The following is a 19,274-nucleotide window of genomic DNA, read 5'->3' on the forward strand; positions in this document are numbered from 1 at the left end:
TTAAAAAAGAGGTTCAACAGTATATCCAAACTATTTCATCATCCAAGAATCTTAAGGCTTCTAAAACTGTCAATTTGTTTCATCTTTTTAATTTATATTGTTAAAGTTTTTTTTTTTTTTTTTTTTTTATATACATGTATAATGCTGACATTTTTGTACTTTGTGCAATGTACCTTGGCAATAATAATAATAATAAAAAAAGAGTGAAATAAGGACGGGTTCTCAAAAATGTTTAGGTGTTTTCGCAAGGCCTGAGATTATTTGCCAATCGACTGCGTTTTTAGTGGCATAAAAAAACTAAGATAATGAGATTAAAGTAATTATTGTGAGAAAAAAATCTAAATTACTAGAATAATGTCGAAATATTTTGAATTTCTTGTACTTGCTAAAACTTAATTCTCGTAATTGTGACTTTATTCTTGTAATTTCAACGTTATTCTTGAAATATTTTGATGTTACTTTGGTATTGCTATGACTTAATTTTTGTAATTTTATTCTCATAATTTTGACTTTATTCTCAAATTATTTTGACCTAATTCTCATAATTTGGCTTTATTCTTAAAATATTTTTACTTTCTCATAATTTGGCTTTATTCTCAAAATATTTTGACTTTATTCTCAAAATATTAAGACTTTATTCTCAAAATATTTAGACTTCATTCTTGTAATTTATACTTTATTCTCAAAATATTTCAACTTTATTCTCAAAATATTTTGACCTAACTCTCATAATTTGGCTTTATTCTCAAAATATTTTTACTTAATCATAATTTCGACTTTATTCTCAAAATATTTAGACGTCATTCTTGTAATTTCAACTTTATTCTCAAAATATTTAGACTTCATTCTCATAATTTTTTAAATATTTCAACTTCATTCTCGTAAATTTAACTCTCGTAATTCCGACTTTATTCTCAAAATATTTTGACATTATTCTCATAATTTCAACTTTATTCTCAAAATATTTCAACTTCATTCTTATAATTGTGACTTTAATATAAAAATATTTTGACCTAATTCTCATAATTTCGTCTTCATTCTCGTAAATTTAATTCTCGTAATTCCGACTTTATTCTCAAAATATTCTGACTTTATTCTCGCAATTTCAACTGTTTTCAAAATATTTTAAATTTATTTGCATAATTTCTACTGTATTCACATAATATTTCAACTTTATTCTCGCAATTTCAAAATATTTCAACTTTATGCTCAAAATATTTCGACTTTATTCTCTTTTTAGATTTTTTTATAACGTGGCACTTAAACACCATCGTAGTATCACACACACTCTTTATAATGAGTACAAATCACAGTTATTATAGTTAAGTAAATCCATAAAATAGTTACTTGAAATAAAATAAACATTAACTTAATATATAAAATGAAAAAAAAAAAACTTAAAATGTTGCATAGGCAACATTCCCCATTTTCATTTAGTGTCTTGATTTACTGACCCAACTAAAACTAAACAATTTAAAACTAAATGATTTAAAGTTTTAATTTTAAATTAAAGTGATTTTAATAAAAAAAAAATTAAAATCACAACAGAATTACTACAACTTATACTAAAATGAAAAATTAATAAAAACAAATTAAAAATATTAATAAAAACTATAATAGTATCTTGATTAAAAAAACACTGACACCAGTAGGCAATGTTAACAAAAAATACATAAATACAAATGAAAAACAGAATTATTAAATAAATTCTAAAATGTAAAGTATTACATTTTAAATAAGAATACAAATGACATCACGCCATGCATTGTCTTATCTGTTCTGTTATCTAATCTGCATTCTGGTTTATGTTGGACATTATTATTTTCTTTAAGGGGTCTAGCTGGTTTCTGATAAGTATGCTTGAGTCATTTTGCAGTTGGGTAAATAAAAGCTGACAGGAGTCTGATGAGGTCTGCTGTCTGTGTTATAATTACTGCTCCCCGGTTGATTTGTGTCATTGCAGCGCTTCAGTCCCTCTAGGTGTCCTCATACCTGACCCCCTTTACACTGTCTGCCTGCATATCTGGGGACACAGAGCCATCAGGCTGTCAGGGTTTGTACCATCAGCAGAGCACAGAATAACAGAAAAGCAAGGCCATTTTGTGCCACGTTAACCGTATACTAGACCATTGTTTTCATCATTGATTTTTATCCACCTTCACTAGTGTATTAAAGCTCAGTGACAAATGCTAAAAATACAGTTTAGGTTAACAACCAATCACAATCATTTATAAAACAGGGCAGATTTATTCACATATTAACATAGGCACAACATTTGCATGTGCAAATATTCTCACATACAGACAAAATATCAACAATAATGGCAATAAGAAATGCTGAAGAGACGATACTGATTGTGTGAAGGCAAAGAGTATCTCCACAGTACAGCACAAAGCACAATGGCTTACATGTGACTAACACACACACACACACACACACCACCCAGATTCAGTTTGAATGCAGTCAACTTCACAAAATTTAAAGTGCTTTCACAAACTATATGCATGTAGTGTGCAGTGTGATCGAAACTTATAAACCCTCTTAATTGATATAAAACTAGTGTATCACTTGGCTCCATATGTCTTCCATAAATCATATTATGGGCATTAAACTGCATTCTGCACTTAATAATAATCTTGCTGTGTCAGGAAGAAGCCAATCTAATTTTAACCAAGATCATTTAAATCAATTTGTTAACTGAATTGAATTTAGCCAACTAAATTAAATTATAATTATTTGATTATAACAAATTCCTGAATTTAAATAGTCATTTGACGTATATGGTAATGATTCCTGTAGTATTATGAAAACATTTAAATCCTATGGGATCGACCCTGACCAGTGCACATACAGTACGAACCCTCAAAATATATATATAAAGTGGTACTATCAACAAGACAATTGAGAAAACAAGAAACCCATAGGTTTATGGGGTGAATTTCGTGAAAACATGTCCATGTGATATTAACCCCCCAAATTCCAAAAGGAAAAAAAGATAATAATAATAAAAAATAAAGACATTATATTTGGCTTAAATCAAAATCTATTTTGGATCCATTAAGATTTTTGCATTATGACATTAACTACAAAACAATTAAGCATATTCACCCTAAATTCCAATTTTTGTAATGCATCACTGAATTTTACTTGAATTTTTTTCTCCCATTATATATACACAAACACAACCAGTCAAAAGTTTTTGAACACTAAGATTTTTAATGTTTTTTTTTATGTAAGTCTCTTCTGCTCACCAAGCCTGCATTTATTTGATCCAAAGTACAGCACAAAACAATACAAATTTGAAATATTTTTACTGTTTATAATAACTGTTTTCTATTTGAATATATTTTAAAATGTAATTTATTCCTGTGATTTCAAAGCTGATTTTTTAGCATTATTACTCCAGTCACATGATCCTCCAGAAATCATTTTAATATTTTGATTTGCTGCTCAAAAGCCATTATTATGTTGAAAACAACCGAGTAGAACTTTTTCAGGTTTCTTTGATGAATACAAAGTTCAGAGGAACAGCATTTATCTGAAATAGAACTCTTTTGTAACATTCTAAATGTCTTTATCATCACTTTTAATCAATTTAAAGCATTCCTGCTGAATAAAAGTATTAATTTCTATAATTTCATTCCCCAAAAAAAGAAAGAAAATTACATTAACTTAAAGCTTTTTTAATGGCATAGTGTATAATGTTACAAAAGGTTTTCATTTCAGATAAATGATCAGCATTGGATCTTTCTATTCATCAAAGAATCCTGATTTTTTTTTTACTCAACTGTTTCAAATATTGATGATGATGATAATAATAATAATAATAATAATAATAATAAATGTTTTTTGAGCAGCAAATCAGAACATTAGAATGATTTCTGAAGGATTATGTGACTGGAGTAATGATGCTAAATAATCAGCTTTGAAATCACAGGAATAAATTACATTTCAAAATATATTCAAATAGAAAACAATTATTTAAATAGTAAATATATATTTATTTTTAATTGTGTTGTTTGTGCTGTACATTGCATCAAATAAATGCAGGCTTGATGAGCAGAAGAGACTTCTTAAAAACATTAAAAATCTTACTGTTCAAAAACTGGTAGAGTATATTAAATAATAATTCACATCTCGGGAGAAAATATGCCTAACTGGAATGAAAATAATGCCACAATGCCAAAAACCCTAATGGTTCTCAGAATTAATTTTCTTTTCGAAATTTTAAGGGTGAACAACCACCCGGACATGTTTTTTTGGCAGACTTCCTAGTCCCCCTATGAGTCATGGAGAATTAACATTACACCGTTGTTCACACCGAGCACCACTGATGACACCATGGCGTCTTACTGTGGTTTTACACGAAACGTCAATACGACAAAATGTCAGCCAAAATGATCCGACAACACATTTGCAAATACGATAAATTAAGTGTTGTAATGTCTCACTGACACTTCAAACATTACACTTGTTCTCCCCTGTTTCTTTAATAAATATTACATGTTTCTCCAGGTCTAAATCTTACAAAGTCTTATTCAATCCAAATCCTGGCTTTGTCTGTGCCTAGGAGCGAGCGTTCGAGAAAATAATAAGCCAGTGTACTGGAATGCACTGATAAATCCTTCCAGTCATACAGCACAGGAAATCAGTAGAACGGCACAAATCATCGCATAGAGACGTGCAATTATAGTCGGAACGGAGTATGTTGGTGACAGTCATGTGTTGTCAGTTCAGTTTCTCAGCCCTAGAGTAATCGGTCTGATTGTCGGAGCGATGGAGTGTTATGTCAACATGTCTTTCTAACACAGTCTCTTGGACACCCACTAAGCCTCATCCTCGACTAAACAGGATTTAACTCTGTGGACTAGGCTTAAGAACCATCTCACTGGACACTGGAGTCCACGCAGTTGTGCGTTTATGAAAAGGTGGGCACTTTTCAATGACACTGAGACATTCTACGGTTAGTTGCCAAGAGGGGGATTTTCTTCCTGTGAAAGGAGTGTTTTCTTGTGAGCTGACGGCACATGATTCAGCAGTCTCTCATTGGTATTCTTCAGTGCGGACCCCTGTCTCAATATGCAGACAAACTCACAATGTGGCAATTTAGGAATGTCACTGTCAGAGGTGTCACGGGGTAACGACTCACTGCACCTGAAAACACTAACACACACAGACACTCACACACATACACACGCAAACCTGCTATTACCTCAGCCTACACCAGCTGATTTGTTTTTATCAAGCCTTCAAGGATAGCAGAATGCCATCTTTTCACCAAAAGCACATTCTCCTGCAACAGACACACACAGAATGAAGTCCACACATAAAGTGCGTTGGGTGTCTTTAGGACTTCAGGCCCATGCGTGCCATCAGCTGCTCGTACACAGTCCAGGCCATGGCAGCCATGAGGGTTCTCCTTAGAGAACGAGGAACCGCTCCTCGAAAAAACCCACTCAAGCCATGCTTCTAAAATCAGAAAAAGAGAAAAAAAGAATTAAAATTATGTAACCATGTTTAATCTACTGAGAAAAAAAAGAATCTAAATATTTTAAAAACATAAAGAAGTTCACACATAAGGTACACAAAGTGTGTAATAAAACAGATTTTTTAAAATACAAAACATTCAGAATTCATTTGAAAGTGAAACAAAATTTAGACGAAAATGACGTTGGGTTTATCTGTGAGCATTTGACTAGATAATGAAAAGTTGAAACATGAAAGGATATGCTATTATGAGTTTATATTATCTTTCAGTTACATCCACAGAAGTCACTCTAGATACAGTACCAGTCAAACGTTTTTGAACAGTAAGGTTTTTAATGTTTTTTTTTAAGTCTCTTCTGCTCACCAAGCCTGCTTTTTATTTGATCTAAAGTACAGCAAAAACATTACAATTTTGAAATATTTTTCTGTTTAAAATAACTGCTTTCTATTTGAATATATTTTAAAATGTGATTAATTTCTGTGATCAAAGCAACATTTTCAGCATCGTTACTGATAAAAAGACCAGCATATTATATTGATTTCTGAAGAATCAGTGTCACATGATCCTTCAGAAATCAATATAATATGCTGGTCTTTTTATCAGTATTATTATCAATATTTAAAACAGTTGAGTACATTTTTTAAGATACTTTGATGAATAGAAAGATCCACAATTTATCTGAAATAAAAAGCTTTTGTAACATTATACACTATACCATTCAAAAGCTTGGATAATATTTAGTAAAAAAATTTGTCTTTATAGCATTATAAAGACCTGAAAAAAATTCTACTCAGCTGTTTTCAACATAATAATAATAATAATAATAATAATAATAATAATAATAATAATAATAATAATAATAAATATTTTTAGAGCTGCAAATAAGAATATTAGAATGATTTCTGAAGGATCATGTGACTTGAATTACGGTGCTAAAAATTCAGCTTTGAAATCACAGATATAAATGACATTTTAAATATATATTTAAATAGAAAAGTTATTTTAAAAAGTAAAAATATTTTACTGTTTTTGCCGTACTTCGGATCAAATAAATGCAGGATTGGTGAGCAAAAGAGACTTCTTTAAAAAAAACATTAAAAATCTTACTGTTCAAAAACTTTTGACTGTATAGAAAATAATAAAAAAAAACTGATTAAAGATTATGACATATTTTCTGCACAATCTTCACAAGGCTAGAAACGTTTATCAGGGTTTCTGCAGATATGAACAAGTGAAATTTAAGACTTTTTAAGACCTTTTTAATACCACCTTATATGAAATTTAAGACCTAAACCTGTAATGGAAATAGATATTATATTACATGCATACATGTAATATTTAATGTGTTTAATGTAAAAAGTAAACAAAATTTCATGGCTGTCATAAATTAAATTTATTACTACGATATACAGTGAACTTTTCATATCAGCAGATACTATTCCACACAAAATATCCCCATAAAAGTACCAATAGAAATATCTGATGTAAAAAACAAAACGCGATCCTTGTTTGGAACTATTTCCGTTGGTGAAACAGAACAAAACAGTGGAAATATTTTGTCTAATATGTAACTACTTGACTAACTACTTGTTTATTGAGCTAAAATTAATGTAACATTTGTAATTGTGAGAATTTTCAGCAAAAAGCTCACTTGGTAAGTTACTGAACTATATCATGTTATAAATAAACTATACATTTTAAATTTTTACCTCAGTGTGTTTCTCACAAATAGACCAGAAATACACTATCCATGATCAATTTCTGTTTACGTTGAATGTATTAAAATAGGAATCTTTCTTGCCTTTCTATGCTTCGCTAGTTTTTGTCACTTCAGTTTTAATCAGCGGTTTGTTCGGTCGGGCAAGAAAAAAAAAACATTTTAAAAGTATCTCGAAGGCTGGCGGTCAGCTAGCTCGACCTATATTTATTATTATTATTGATAACATTATATACAGAAATGGGTAGTTTGACCTGTATTCAGCTACTGCGATTCTGTCTGAAGACGCAGTAACTTCCACAGAGAAAAAAAAATCTACAGTTGTTAGCAACTGGCCTTAGCCAAGCCCTATATTCATTTTTTTTTCAAGCTAAGTATCGCTAAACTTGCACTTCCTCATAGCTAAAAAGTTAAATCCATTTTACTTCTGCGGTACAATCCGAGAGAGACTCGCGCCAACAACAGAATACTGATTGGCTATTGCATGTTGGTCTCATTTGTAGTTTAAATACAGCAAATTATATTTGGAATAGTGAAATAAAGAACTACAACACCACGGAAACCACAAAAAGAGAATTTAAATGAGAATTAGATGTAGCGTTACATGGAAATCGGAAAAATAAGACCTGTGTAAAATTATTTAAGACCTAGAACAGCAAATTTAAGACTTTTTAAGGCCTTAAATTGTGATTTTTAAATTTTAGACTTTTTAAGACTTTTTAAGACCCCGCGGGAACCCTGGTTTATAAATAAAGGAAATACAGTACACTACTGTTCAACGGATCTTTTTTTGAAGTTGTGTTTTTGAAATAAGTCTTTTATGCTCACAAACGCTGCATTTATTTGATCAAAAATACAGTAAAATCAGTAATATTGTGAAATAATGTTACAGTTTAAAATTATTGTTTTCTATTTGAATGTATTGTAGGCAATTTGGTGACTTTTGATCTCATGCTGTATCAAAAAAACATTTTGTATTTAATAAGATTTTCGAACGTGACTCTGGACCAAAAAAAAAAAAAAAAAAAAAACAGTTATGGTAAGTTTTCTGAAATTGAGAGATTTATAGATCATCTGAAAGCTAAATAAATAAGCTTTCCATTTATGTATTGTTTGTTGATATGACAATATTTGGGGGAGATACAACTACTTGAAAATCTTGAAAACGAGGGTGCAAAAAAATACATATTTTTTTAGAAAATCGCCTTTAAAGTTGTCCAAATTAAGTTCGTAGCAATGCATATTACTAATCAAAAAATAAGTTTGATTTATTTATGGTTGGAAATGTACAAAATATCTTCATGGAACATAATCTTTACTTAATATCCTAATCATTTTGGGTATAAAAGAAAAAATATATAATTTTGACCCATACAACGTATTTGTTGGCTATTTCTACAAATATACCCGTTCTACTTAAGACTGGTTTCGTGGTCCAGGGTCACAAATATGTTTTCTCCCATGATGCTTACAGTATAAACATGGCGTGCAGCATCGCTGGTCTTGGGATACAACGCTGGGCTCACTTGCATGTGGGTTTTGATCACGTCTGCTGGCTGAGTGGCTAGAGAGGCCAAAATACCAGCCACCACACCACAGCCAAAATTAACCAGCGGGACAAAGGAGGACGAGCTGATCTCTGCATGAGAGAGAGACAGCAGACGTTATTAAACAATGCCAGATCCTCAGATTACATCACAGTCATGACTGATCAGAAACTCACCCTGTGGCAAAGCCTTTTTGGCCTGGCTGTAGAACATGACGTAGATTCCAGAGAACGGGGCGTCTCTGAGCAAAGTCGCCGTGAGCCCGGAGTAAAGAGCCCTGGGGCCTTCGTTCTGACACACACTTTTAAGCGCACCAGCTACACTTATGTAATTGTACCGCCCACTCTGAAATAAAACATGCGAGAATGAATAAACACACTCTTACATTTTTAATGTGAATACAGAAGGGGTGCCCAAACTCAGTCCTGGAGGGCCGCTGTCCTTCAGAGTTTAGCTTCAACCCTAATTAAACACACCTGAACCAGCTAATCAAGCTCTTACTAGGCATGTTAGAAACTTCCAGGCAGGTGAGGCAAGTTGGAGCTAAACTCTGCAGGATACCGACCCTCCAGGACCTGGCGTACAGTATCAGAGCTCAGGAATAATCCTCACCTCAAAACGAGTTTTAATGACTGTGAAGGGCAGCATGGCCACACCTGCCACACAACGAGCTCCCGCCCCAAGCAACACCGCCTCCCCAGCGCTCGGAGACTTATCCTGGAAGAAGTGCTGCTTCAGCGAGTAAAATGTGCTGAAGTAGATCCCTACACCAGGGATACAGCGCATGAACGACTGTAGGGACAAAGAGAGATAAACGGTGAGACAGATGAACACTGAAACTATTTCATATACAAAATATATATATATATATATATAGTGATGCATTGGGATTTTTGCCAACCAGTTTAGTTTAAGTGGCAGCATGGAGATGAACCTATCATCTCTTACTTTTTACTACTAGTTGTAGCACAAAATAAACATCCTGAAATGTGTCATTTCTCATCATATAATCGTTCAACCAATCTTTCAACTGCAGAAAGACATCAATCAAACAGCTTGTAAAAAAGATGTAGGGCCCTATGAAATTAGTTTTTTCCCCCAAATTCTGAATTCAGTTTTTTCTATTTAAATTTTATGTTTTTTTCTATTTTAACATTTCTGGACTTTTTAATGGCTAAATTAAAATGTAGTAATCAAAAAGCATGTTGAATTAATTGAAACTTAAATTTAACAACAATCTATAAACATTTTAACAAAATAAATGTAATTGTAATTTGTAAAAATAAAAAAAAATCATGTAGGGCCCTATAAAATTCGTTTTATTTTTTCCCCAAATTTCATTAGATTATTTTGTTAATTTTCTATGGATTCTGTTTTTTTTTCCATTTTAACATGTCTAGACTTTTTAATGGTTAAATTTAAAATTAGTAATCAAAAAGCACATCTAATAACAGAACCTTATGCAATTTAACAACAATTTATTAATGTTTTGAAATACATTTAATTTTTTTCTCAATTTTTTAATTTTAAAGGTTGAATTTTTTTTAAACAATCAAAATGCAGTTATAATTAATTGAATTCATCAAAACTCAAAAATCTTTTTTAATTCTGTATTGCGATTTTTATTTGTTTTAATCCAATGAAAATTAAACAACCAAACATGATTATGATTATAACTACATTAATACATACATTCTATTGCACAATAGTTATATACTTCTGCCACAATTTCTTCAAATAAAACTAAACTCATTTTGATGGATTGCTGTCGAAACCTTTAAGTTTTTGTGTGACGATAGTATTTCTCATATTAATCAGTCAAATGCTCACAAAATGACTATCAGAGCAGTTCTGGAGATGTTGTTCATGTATTTATGTACTCATTTAGTAAGACAACAGATGCTGAAAACACCACGAGCGCCACACACACAAACAAAACTCTACGTCTGCACCATTGTTCACACAGAGACACGCAGTTACGCATTTAAATTATAGTCTTTTGGTTTATTATTTACAGACACTAGTCCATATCGCAATTTGATTAGAGTGTACTGACCTGCTCTTGATTTATTCTTCTACAATTTTACAAATTCCATGAAATTGGATTCCGTCCGCACTTTCCGCATCACAGAAAAATATAGAGCTCTAAATATGACATGTAATGCTACATCTACCTCCCGAATGCCATTCAATGTCTATAAACTTGATAGTTAACAAAAAAAAAATCTATAGAGGAGCTTTTGCTACATATATGCACTATATTGCATAATCATTGCATTTTTAAGTAACCTGTTATCATTACGTAATATGTTTGCTTAAATCTGCCATTAAAACATTATTAGTCACCCATTAAATATTTATATTTAAACAGCAAAATTGAAGTAGAAGTTTTTTTGAGCTGACACAAAAACTGCTCTGTGCAATTTAAATGTTTATTAAATAAATTTCCCCAATTAATTGATTATAAATTGACATTCATTTTGATTTCAGTTGAATTTTCTGTTTCTGAGCCCAGAATGAAAGTGTAAAAAAAGTGTACTTTTGACCTACACAATATGTAATAATATTACACACAGGACTCATTTTTGTTCATGCCACATCAAATATGTGGTCTACAGTTGCAATTAAATGAAGAATTGGACATATGTCTGAGATCAGAACACTGATGCTGTTGTGAGATCAAACAGTAAGCGGTGACCAAAGGAAATGGACACTTCTTCCAATACACTTGACTCACCGGTGAAACCCCCTTCCACAGGCCAAGCAGCTTCTCTGTGCGAATCACGTTGAAAAAGACTGTAATCATCCCCACTTTAGGAGCACTGAGAGACAAACACAGAAATAGAAATGGTCATGACGGACATAGCAGAGACAAAGAAGGGCGAAAACAGACAGAAGGAGCCAAAAATCTTAGCATTTAGATGGTATGCTGAGCATATGAGGAAGCATAATTTGACATGGGTAACATGTTATTCTCTGCAAAGCTGATAGAGGCAGACAGTTTAATAACAGAGCACTCCCACACGGCATACAGAGAGGACGCGGTTATATAAACGCAGACTCATACAATGACACTCAACACGCATCTCACCAAAATAATACAGACTAAAAACTCACAGTTGCCGCAACAACTGAAAGGGTAACAAAAACACTGTACAAACCAACAGCCAATAAATAAAAAAAACTTAAACATTTAATTTTTCAGACATAGGAACAATACCTGTATAATTAAAAAGAACTATTGAAGTGGCATGTGAATATGTAAACTCACTTACTGCCTTAAAGGTTGCTAGGGTGTTCTAAAGGTAATTGTGACTTTTTATCTCACAACTCTGACTTTTTTCTTGCAATTGTGAGTTTACATCTCACAATTCTGACCTTTTTTCAGAATTGTGAAATAAAAACTGAAAATTCAGATTTTTTTTCCTTAGAACTGCACAGCATACAGTTGAGGTCAAAAGTTTACATACACCTTGCAGAATGTTAATTACTGTACCAAAATAAAAACTGACCTGAATTAGATATTTTACATTAAAGACAGTTATATATAGTCCACAAAATAAAACAATAGTTGAATTTATAAAAATGACCCCATTCAAAAGTTTACATACACTTGATTCTTCACTGTGTTGTTACCTGAATGCTCCACAGCTGTTGTTAGTTTTGGAGTCCCTTGTTTGTCCTGAACAGTTAAAGTGCCTGCTGTTCTTCAGAAAAATCCTTCCGATCCGACAAATTCTGTTTTTTTTTTTCAGCATTTCTGTGTATTTGAACCCTTTCCAACAATGACTGTATGATTTTGAGATCCATCTTTTCACATTGAAGATAACTGAGGGATTCATATGCAACTGTTATTACAGAAAGTTCAAACATTCACTGATGCTCCAGAAAGAAAAACAATGCATTAAGAGCCGGGGGTGAAAACTTTTGAACAGAATGAAGGTATGTACATTTTTCTTATTTTGCCTTAATACCATATTTTTTTACATTTAGTACTGCCCTTTAGATGCGACAGAAGATTTTTACATGTTTCCCAGAATACGAAATAAGTTAAATTCACCCTGATCTTCCAATTCAATACATTTTAATGCATTGTGTTTCCATCTAAAGCATCTGTGAGCATTTGAACCTTCTTTAATAGTTGCATATGAATCCCTCAGTTGTCCTCAGTGTGAAAAGATGGATCTCAAAATCATACCGGCATTTTTGGAAAGGGTTCAAATACAGAAAAATGTTGAAAAACCAAAGAATTTGTGGAACCTGAAGGATTTTTCTGAAGAACAGCGGGGAGTTTATCTGTTCAGGGACTCATGAACAACTATCACTAAACAAAAAAACACAGCTGTGGATCATTCAGCTAACAACACAGTATTAAGAATCAAGTGTATTTAAACTTTTGAACAGGGTCATTTTTATAAATTTAATATAAAAATTATACATATAAAATTGTATTATTTTCACTTGTGGACAACATATAAATATTTTATGTGTGAAATATCCTATTCAGGTCAGTACTAAATAAAAAAATTACATGCATTTTGTATGATCCCTCTTATTTTGGTAAAATAAATAACATTTTGCAGATTCTGCAAGGTGTATGTAAACATTGGACCTCAGCTGTAAATTCACAAAAAAAGTCATATTGTGAGATTTAAACTTGCAATTGCGCGATTAAAAGGTAGTTCGTTTTTTAATTATTTGATTCAGTGGCTTCTATACTTAGCTATTAGTACTAAAGCTGTTAAGTTTTAATGTTGCTTCCCTTGAAAGGATTAAAACAGTTTTAATCTTTTACATGCTAAATTAGCTCTTTGTCAGAAAGATGACAGAAATGATTATGCATTTTAACTATGTAGGACATGTTTATTATCTGTCAATCAAGCCCTGAAACTAAGCCCTGACATCTAATACCAGACAAAGATCAAGGCACAAGGACAGCAGCCTAACTGCAGGCTTATGTCTAGACATGGTCAGCGAGGGTCACAGCAGGCATGTCGGTTGGTGGCGTCTCACCCTGGGTGCATGTTGTTCTGCAGGGTCTGCAGTCTGGTCTTCACCAGATCCAACGGCTGGAACAGTAGAGTGGAGCAGGTGCCGCTGAGAGAGCCACACATGAAGGCCTTCAGGGCAGGATGAGCCTGAGAGAACAAACCCAGAAAGACAGAATTTGAGACAACAAGCACTGAAGGAGGATACAAAGGTCAAAGTTTGAAAAGAGTATTAATGGATGGATATAAAATGTAGGGTGACAGCAGAGAAGTCAAATGATTGTGAGATGAACAGAAAGATCACATGATGAAACTACAATTTGCGAAAATACAATTCAGGCAGCACTATCAAGGGGTCATATTCAACACTGTTCTACCATTTCGTTTTGTTTTTCTAAATTAGTTGTGCCACAAACAGTCATAGTTTAGATTTTCTCTGACCATCTTTCACCCCTTCCATTTGCTACTGTACACTACCAGTCAAAAGTTTTTGTTTTTAATGTTTTTTTAAAAAAAGTCTCTTCTGCTCACCAAGCCAGCATTTATTTGATCCAAAATACAGCAAAAACAGTACAATTTTGAAATATTTTTACTATTTAAAAGAACTGTTTTCTATTTGAATATATTTTAAATTTTAATTAATTTAAGTTTATTCCTGTGATTTCAAAGCTGAATTTTAAGCATCATTACTCCAGTCACATGATACTTCAGAAATCAAACTTATATTCTGATTTGGTGCCAAAAAAAAAAACATTTATTATTGTAATTAGTAAGTTGAAAACACCTGAGTAGAATTTTTTCAGGTTTCTTTGATAAACAGAAAATTCAGAAGAACAGCATTTACCCAAAATAGAAAACTTTTGTAACATTATAAATATCTTTATCATCAATTTTCACCAATTTAAAGCATCCTTGCTAAGTAAAAAAATTTCTATAATTTCATTACATTTTAAATAGTAAAAATATTTTAAAGTTGTACTGTTTTTGCTGTACTTTGAATCAAATAAATGCAGGCTTGGTGAGCCGAACAGATTTCTTTACTGTTCAAAAACTTTTGGTAGTGCACGTTTAAAAATGAATTGTGTAATTTCTGAAACAGTAGGGCTGGGTACCATTACAGATTTTCAGATTTTGATTTGCCTCGATTCAAGTCTAGCTCATTTGAATATATTCCTATTTTAATGTCTTTTTTTGCCCACATATGAAAGAAATCTCCTCTAATCTGGCAACTTATAAAAGACAGCGTTTCAAACTTATTCAAACAGCAACTAAACTTCTAGACATCGAGACATTTTTATGTTAAAAAGGCCTGCATAATAGCTTTGCATCTCTTTTCTGTGTTTAGCTTAGGGGAAAGTTGCGTAAAGACATATTTGGGCATATAGAGACATGGTTTATTTATTCTTTTATAGAAAATAAATGTGACTTATCTGTATGTTATGTTTAGTTATGTTAATTACTGTTACGCCTGTCCTCGTGAATATTATATATATATATTTTTTTTCAACTTACTAATAAATAATAATAATTTTACTTTTAAGAAAGGTTTTTATTCAATTAATTGGACATACTTTCTGATGATTAAAAAGTAATTCATCCATTACAACAAAATCAGAAAACCCCAGAATTATGGAAAGTAAAATAAATATAAAACTAAATAAAAAGATCCAAAATAAAATAAAACATAATTGAAATAAAATATTTCATAGGGCTGAAACATGGAAGCATAGGCAGTCATATGCTAATGTGCTCATGTGATGTCATAACCATAATGACTCCTAAACAAGATTTTTGCAGTTAAGTTTTTATTAACATTCTGGGTGAACTAAGAAGGGAGCTATGCACTGTGAAAGTATTTTACAAAAGAGCATACAATTATTATGCCTCCTTTAACAGACTTGGGTACAAAAACTGACTTCCTTTTCACACCACAACAGTCACCATTTACTTCAAGACCACTAAAAATACCACAGTGACCAACAGTGACACCCCAGATAAAAGGATATTCTCACACGCTGAATATCCATCCCACATTTGGTGCCCTGCATGGACACCAAACCTTACACGCTGTCATTTGCATGCATGTTTATGCAAATGAAAAAAAATAACAGGTTGTGTAAGTGTGCATGACCACACACACACACACGAACGGACTTCAAATAGAAAATTACATCCAACACAGATGCACATCCACACACTGGCACCGTCAGCATCATCACACGCACACCGACATGCACATTGCACATCAAGACTCGAGCGCTGCCGACAGGCTCCTCGCAGCGCTGAGATTCATTTAGAAGCATGAAAACAGCAAGACACGAGTGATGGACAGACGCACACACAACTGTGCAAAAACACACACTAAAGAAAACATACAGTGAGCAACTGACTAATCTGCCCTACCTTTCCCAGGCTGCTGGCAGATTTGGGCTGAGGGTCCTTTTTCTCTTGCATCTCTCTCTCTCTCACTCACTCTTTCTGCTGCCGCTAACAGCACATGACAGAGTAAGCCCCCATCTCTCTCCTCTCAAACACAATGCCCACAAATCTCTCTTTAACCCCCTCCCAACCCTCAGCAACAGATTCAACCGCTTAATCCACAAGCTCCCATGCTTGCCGATCTCAGCACTGGTTTTCTGCACTCCTTATCGCACCTAAACGCACATCCAAGGTTTTGGTCCCCTCGTTTTTGTTCTTCTCCGCCGGATCAAGTGCTTTCAGCACAGTGTGAGTCATGCAATTGCCAAAGGCATATGTATATGTGCGTGAGTGTGTGCTTGTGCGGATGTGACAGAGAAAATGTGGGTCATACATTGGTTGCATATATCCTATTATTCCACAATAGGTTCAGCCGGACTGCACAACAAAGAAAAACAATGACTTTTGGATCTTTATATGCCGTTTACACATAAAAATGGTTTTGTACTGGGAAAAACTGTGTCATCAAATCATACACACTCCCTCCTTCTTCCAATACAAATAAGACATGAAAAATAATAAAATATGACTGCCGAAATGTCAGCCAAACCAACTATTCTGCTGGTATCTGGTCATTTCAAGACAATCAGCATTGGCTAGTGACTATAAAACATGTAAGTTTCTGCATCAGTTAAAATGTACAACAGCTTTAACAAAACATGCAAGGTCTACAGTACATTGTATTTTTTTTTAAAGTCTACCAGAGGTGGGTCCTAAATTTGCACAGTTGCTTTTTGTTTTATATTACTGTTCCCAGAAGAAAATTCAATAAATAATTGTTAACAAAAATAAAAATAAACATTTGATTAAAAAAAAAAAAAAATAAATAAAAACTTCACTACAAAACATCCAAAATAAAAGTTTGGTTTAACCTGAATTTATGACAAATAATGCAATTTTCTGCTGTAAAATAATGTTTATATTTTCTTTTGATTACATTTTTATTCAATTAATTAGACATGCTTTCAGATGATTAAATCCATTACAACAAAATCAGAAAACGCCAGAATTATAGCAAATAATAGTTTCTGCATCAATTAAAATATACAACAGCTTTCTTAACGAAACATACACAATCTTGTTAAAGGATTAGTTCACTTCCAGAACAAAAATGTACAGATAATTTACTCACCCCCCTTGCCATCCAAGATGTTCATTTCTTTCATTCTTCAGTTGTAAAGAAATTATGTTTTTTGAGGAAAACATTTCAGGAATTCTCCATATAGTGGACTTCTATGGTGCCTGTGAGTTTTTTTTTTTTTTGTAGAAAATAACCAATTGTTTCGCTAGATAAGATCCTTCTTCCTCGACTAGGATCGTTTAGAGCCCTTTGAAGCTGCATTTAAACTGCATTTTGGAAGTTTAAACTTGCGTGCACCACAGAAGTCCACTACTGGGAGAAAATTCCTGAAATTATTTCCTCAAAAAACATAATTTCTTTACGACAGATAAAAAGAAAGACACGAACATCGCGGATGACAAAGGTGAGTCAATGATCTCTAATTTTTGTTCTGAAAGTTAACTAATCCTTTATTGTTTTAAAGAATTCTGAGTGGATATTGTGCAAAATAAGTGCTCATTTCATTAGAGCAACATGTGCATATTTCTTCAGGTATCAGTGATGGCGTTATATGTTGATATTATGTGTTATATCAGTCAATCATTATTCTCTCCCCTAAATAATATCACACATTCAAGCTGATGTTAATGTTTTGCAAACAATCGGCATTGCAGAATATATTAGAATAGCATGACATTGAACTACATAGCCTGACTGGCTGCTGAATCAACTTGAAGGTTATTTCAAAATAGATCTTTTTTAATAGCCGGTCATGTTAAGTAAAGTTAGTTTAATGTCTGACTATTCTGATATATTCCCCTTTTGGTCATTCATCATTGCACATTTAAATTCAGAAGCACAAATATACACTGAAGCACAACGCTTTAGGACCAACTCACCAGGACAATCTCCATTGCAGATGGAGAGGATGATGATGAAGCTTCTACAGAGGAAGAGCTCAACTCCCTCCTGTTTACCTCCTCTATGGCCGTTGTGATGCCTGACACGTCAAAACCTTAATTCCAGACTGCATGAAGGAGAAATTAGTTTAATACCCAACCGTAATAAATACATTACACAAAACCAAGAACACAATCAAGAAAAGCTGCATCCTGTGTCGTGTATTAAAGCTAAAAACAGCCATATTTACCTGTCTGTTAAGGACCGAAGAGGAAGAGTGAATGAGGAATGATCTTCATCATGATTCTCGCTCTTTCTGTCACTTTGCACACAGCTGTCAACAGTACATACAACGCCGACACATTTAGACACAGAAATCACCATTTAATTATTAAAATCTTACATAAACATGTAGAAATGTGCAGAATACCGCAAAATTAAATGTCAAATATAAACAAACTACGAAAGCTAATGCTAATTTCGCCGGAAAATTATTCTTCGTTTCAAACATCCTGCAATGGCAACAACTCTTCGTAAAATACAAAACTGAGATTAAACACACTGGAAAATATTGGACATAAGGTGGTGCAACACACGTCAGCTGATTTCTGTCAGTTAGCCGGTAATGCTAACAGTCACCGCTCAACATCATAAGCCATAAACTTTAGCTTACCTTACACACAGTTGTTCCGTTTTCCGGTATCTCCAAGAAAACTGCGTATTTTCGTTTCAAGCAATTTATGTAACGTATAATAAATGGGCGGTGAAACAGCAGGCGTATGTTACACAAGACTTTTCAATATCACATTCCTGCCCGGAGAGCGTGAGCAGTGAGTTTGGAGTTACGCTTGCGCGAGAAAGTTGTGCGCTGTTTGCGTAACTCCTGCGTACTGGATGCGTAGTCTGCAGAACAACAGGCAAAAACCGGTTTCAGCTCGATTATTCCAGCGGTGCCGGTTACACGTGCTCTGAGGATAGACGCTTGATGCCACCCACTGGAACACTGAGGAAAATGTCTTCCCAAACTCTCAAGTAATTTAGGCCTACTTAAGGAGTAGTTCACTTTCAGAACAAAAATGTACAGATAATGTACTCA

At 33.1% G+C, this 19,274-nt stretch overlaps 1 protein-coding gene across 2 annotated transcripts; it reads right to left on the reverse strand.

Annotated features, from left to right (window-relative positions):
- Positions 1–2,227: 2,227 nt before the first annotated feature.
- On the reverse strand, positions 2,228–19,019 carry slc25a38b (solute carrier family 25 member 38b). 2 transcript variants are annotated; one of them, XM_073851400.1, is made up of 10 exons: positions 18,852–19,019; positions 18,429–18,512; positions 18,178–18,305; positions 16,144–16,227; positions 13,766–13,890; positions 11,490–11,574; positions 9,365–9,544; positions 8,929–9,097; positions 8,678–8,844; positions 2,228–5,469 (listed from the first exon to the last, which is right to left on the reverse strand). In XM_073851400.1, exons 4-10 carry the CDS (start codon positions 16,192–16,194, stop codon positions 5,347–5,349), a joined length of 900 nt encoding a protein of 299 aa, XP_073707501.1. In that variant the 5' UTR covers positions 16,195–16,227; positions 18,178–18,305; positions 18,429–18,512; positions 18,852–19,019; the 3' UTR covers positions 2,228–5,346. The 2 variants fall into 2 exon arrangements, with proteins under 2 accessions (XP_073707501.1, XP_073707502.1); XM_073851401.1 differs by lacking the exon at positions 16,144–16,227.
- Between the last annotated feature and the right edge of the window lie 255 nt (positions 19,020–19,274).

This window comes from Garra rufa, chromosome 12, assembly GCF_049309525.1.
Source record: "Garra rufa chromosome 12, GarRuf1.0, whole genome shotgun sequence".
Taxonomy (NCBI): Eukaryota; Metazoa; Chordata; class Actinopteri; order Cypriniformes; family Cyprinidae; genus Garra; species Garra rufa.

Coding starts and splice junctions, on each gene's coding strand:
- slc25a38b (XM_073851400.1), bottom strand. CDS start 16,194: ATGCAAGAGAAAAAGGACCCTCAGCCCAAATCTGCCAGCAGCCTGGGA. Junction 9,545..11,489: donor TGTGGAAGGGGGTTTCACCG/GTGAGTCAAGTG, acceptor TTGTCCCTACAG/TCGTTCATGCGCTGTATCCC. Junction 5,470..8,677: donor CTGCACGCCATGTTTATACT/GTAAGCATCATG, acceptor TTCTGATTTTAG/AAGCATGGCTTGAGTGGGTT.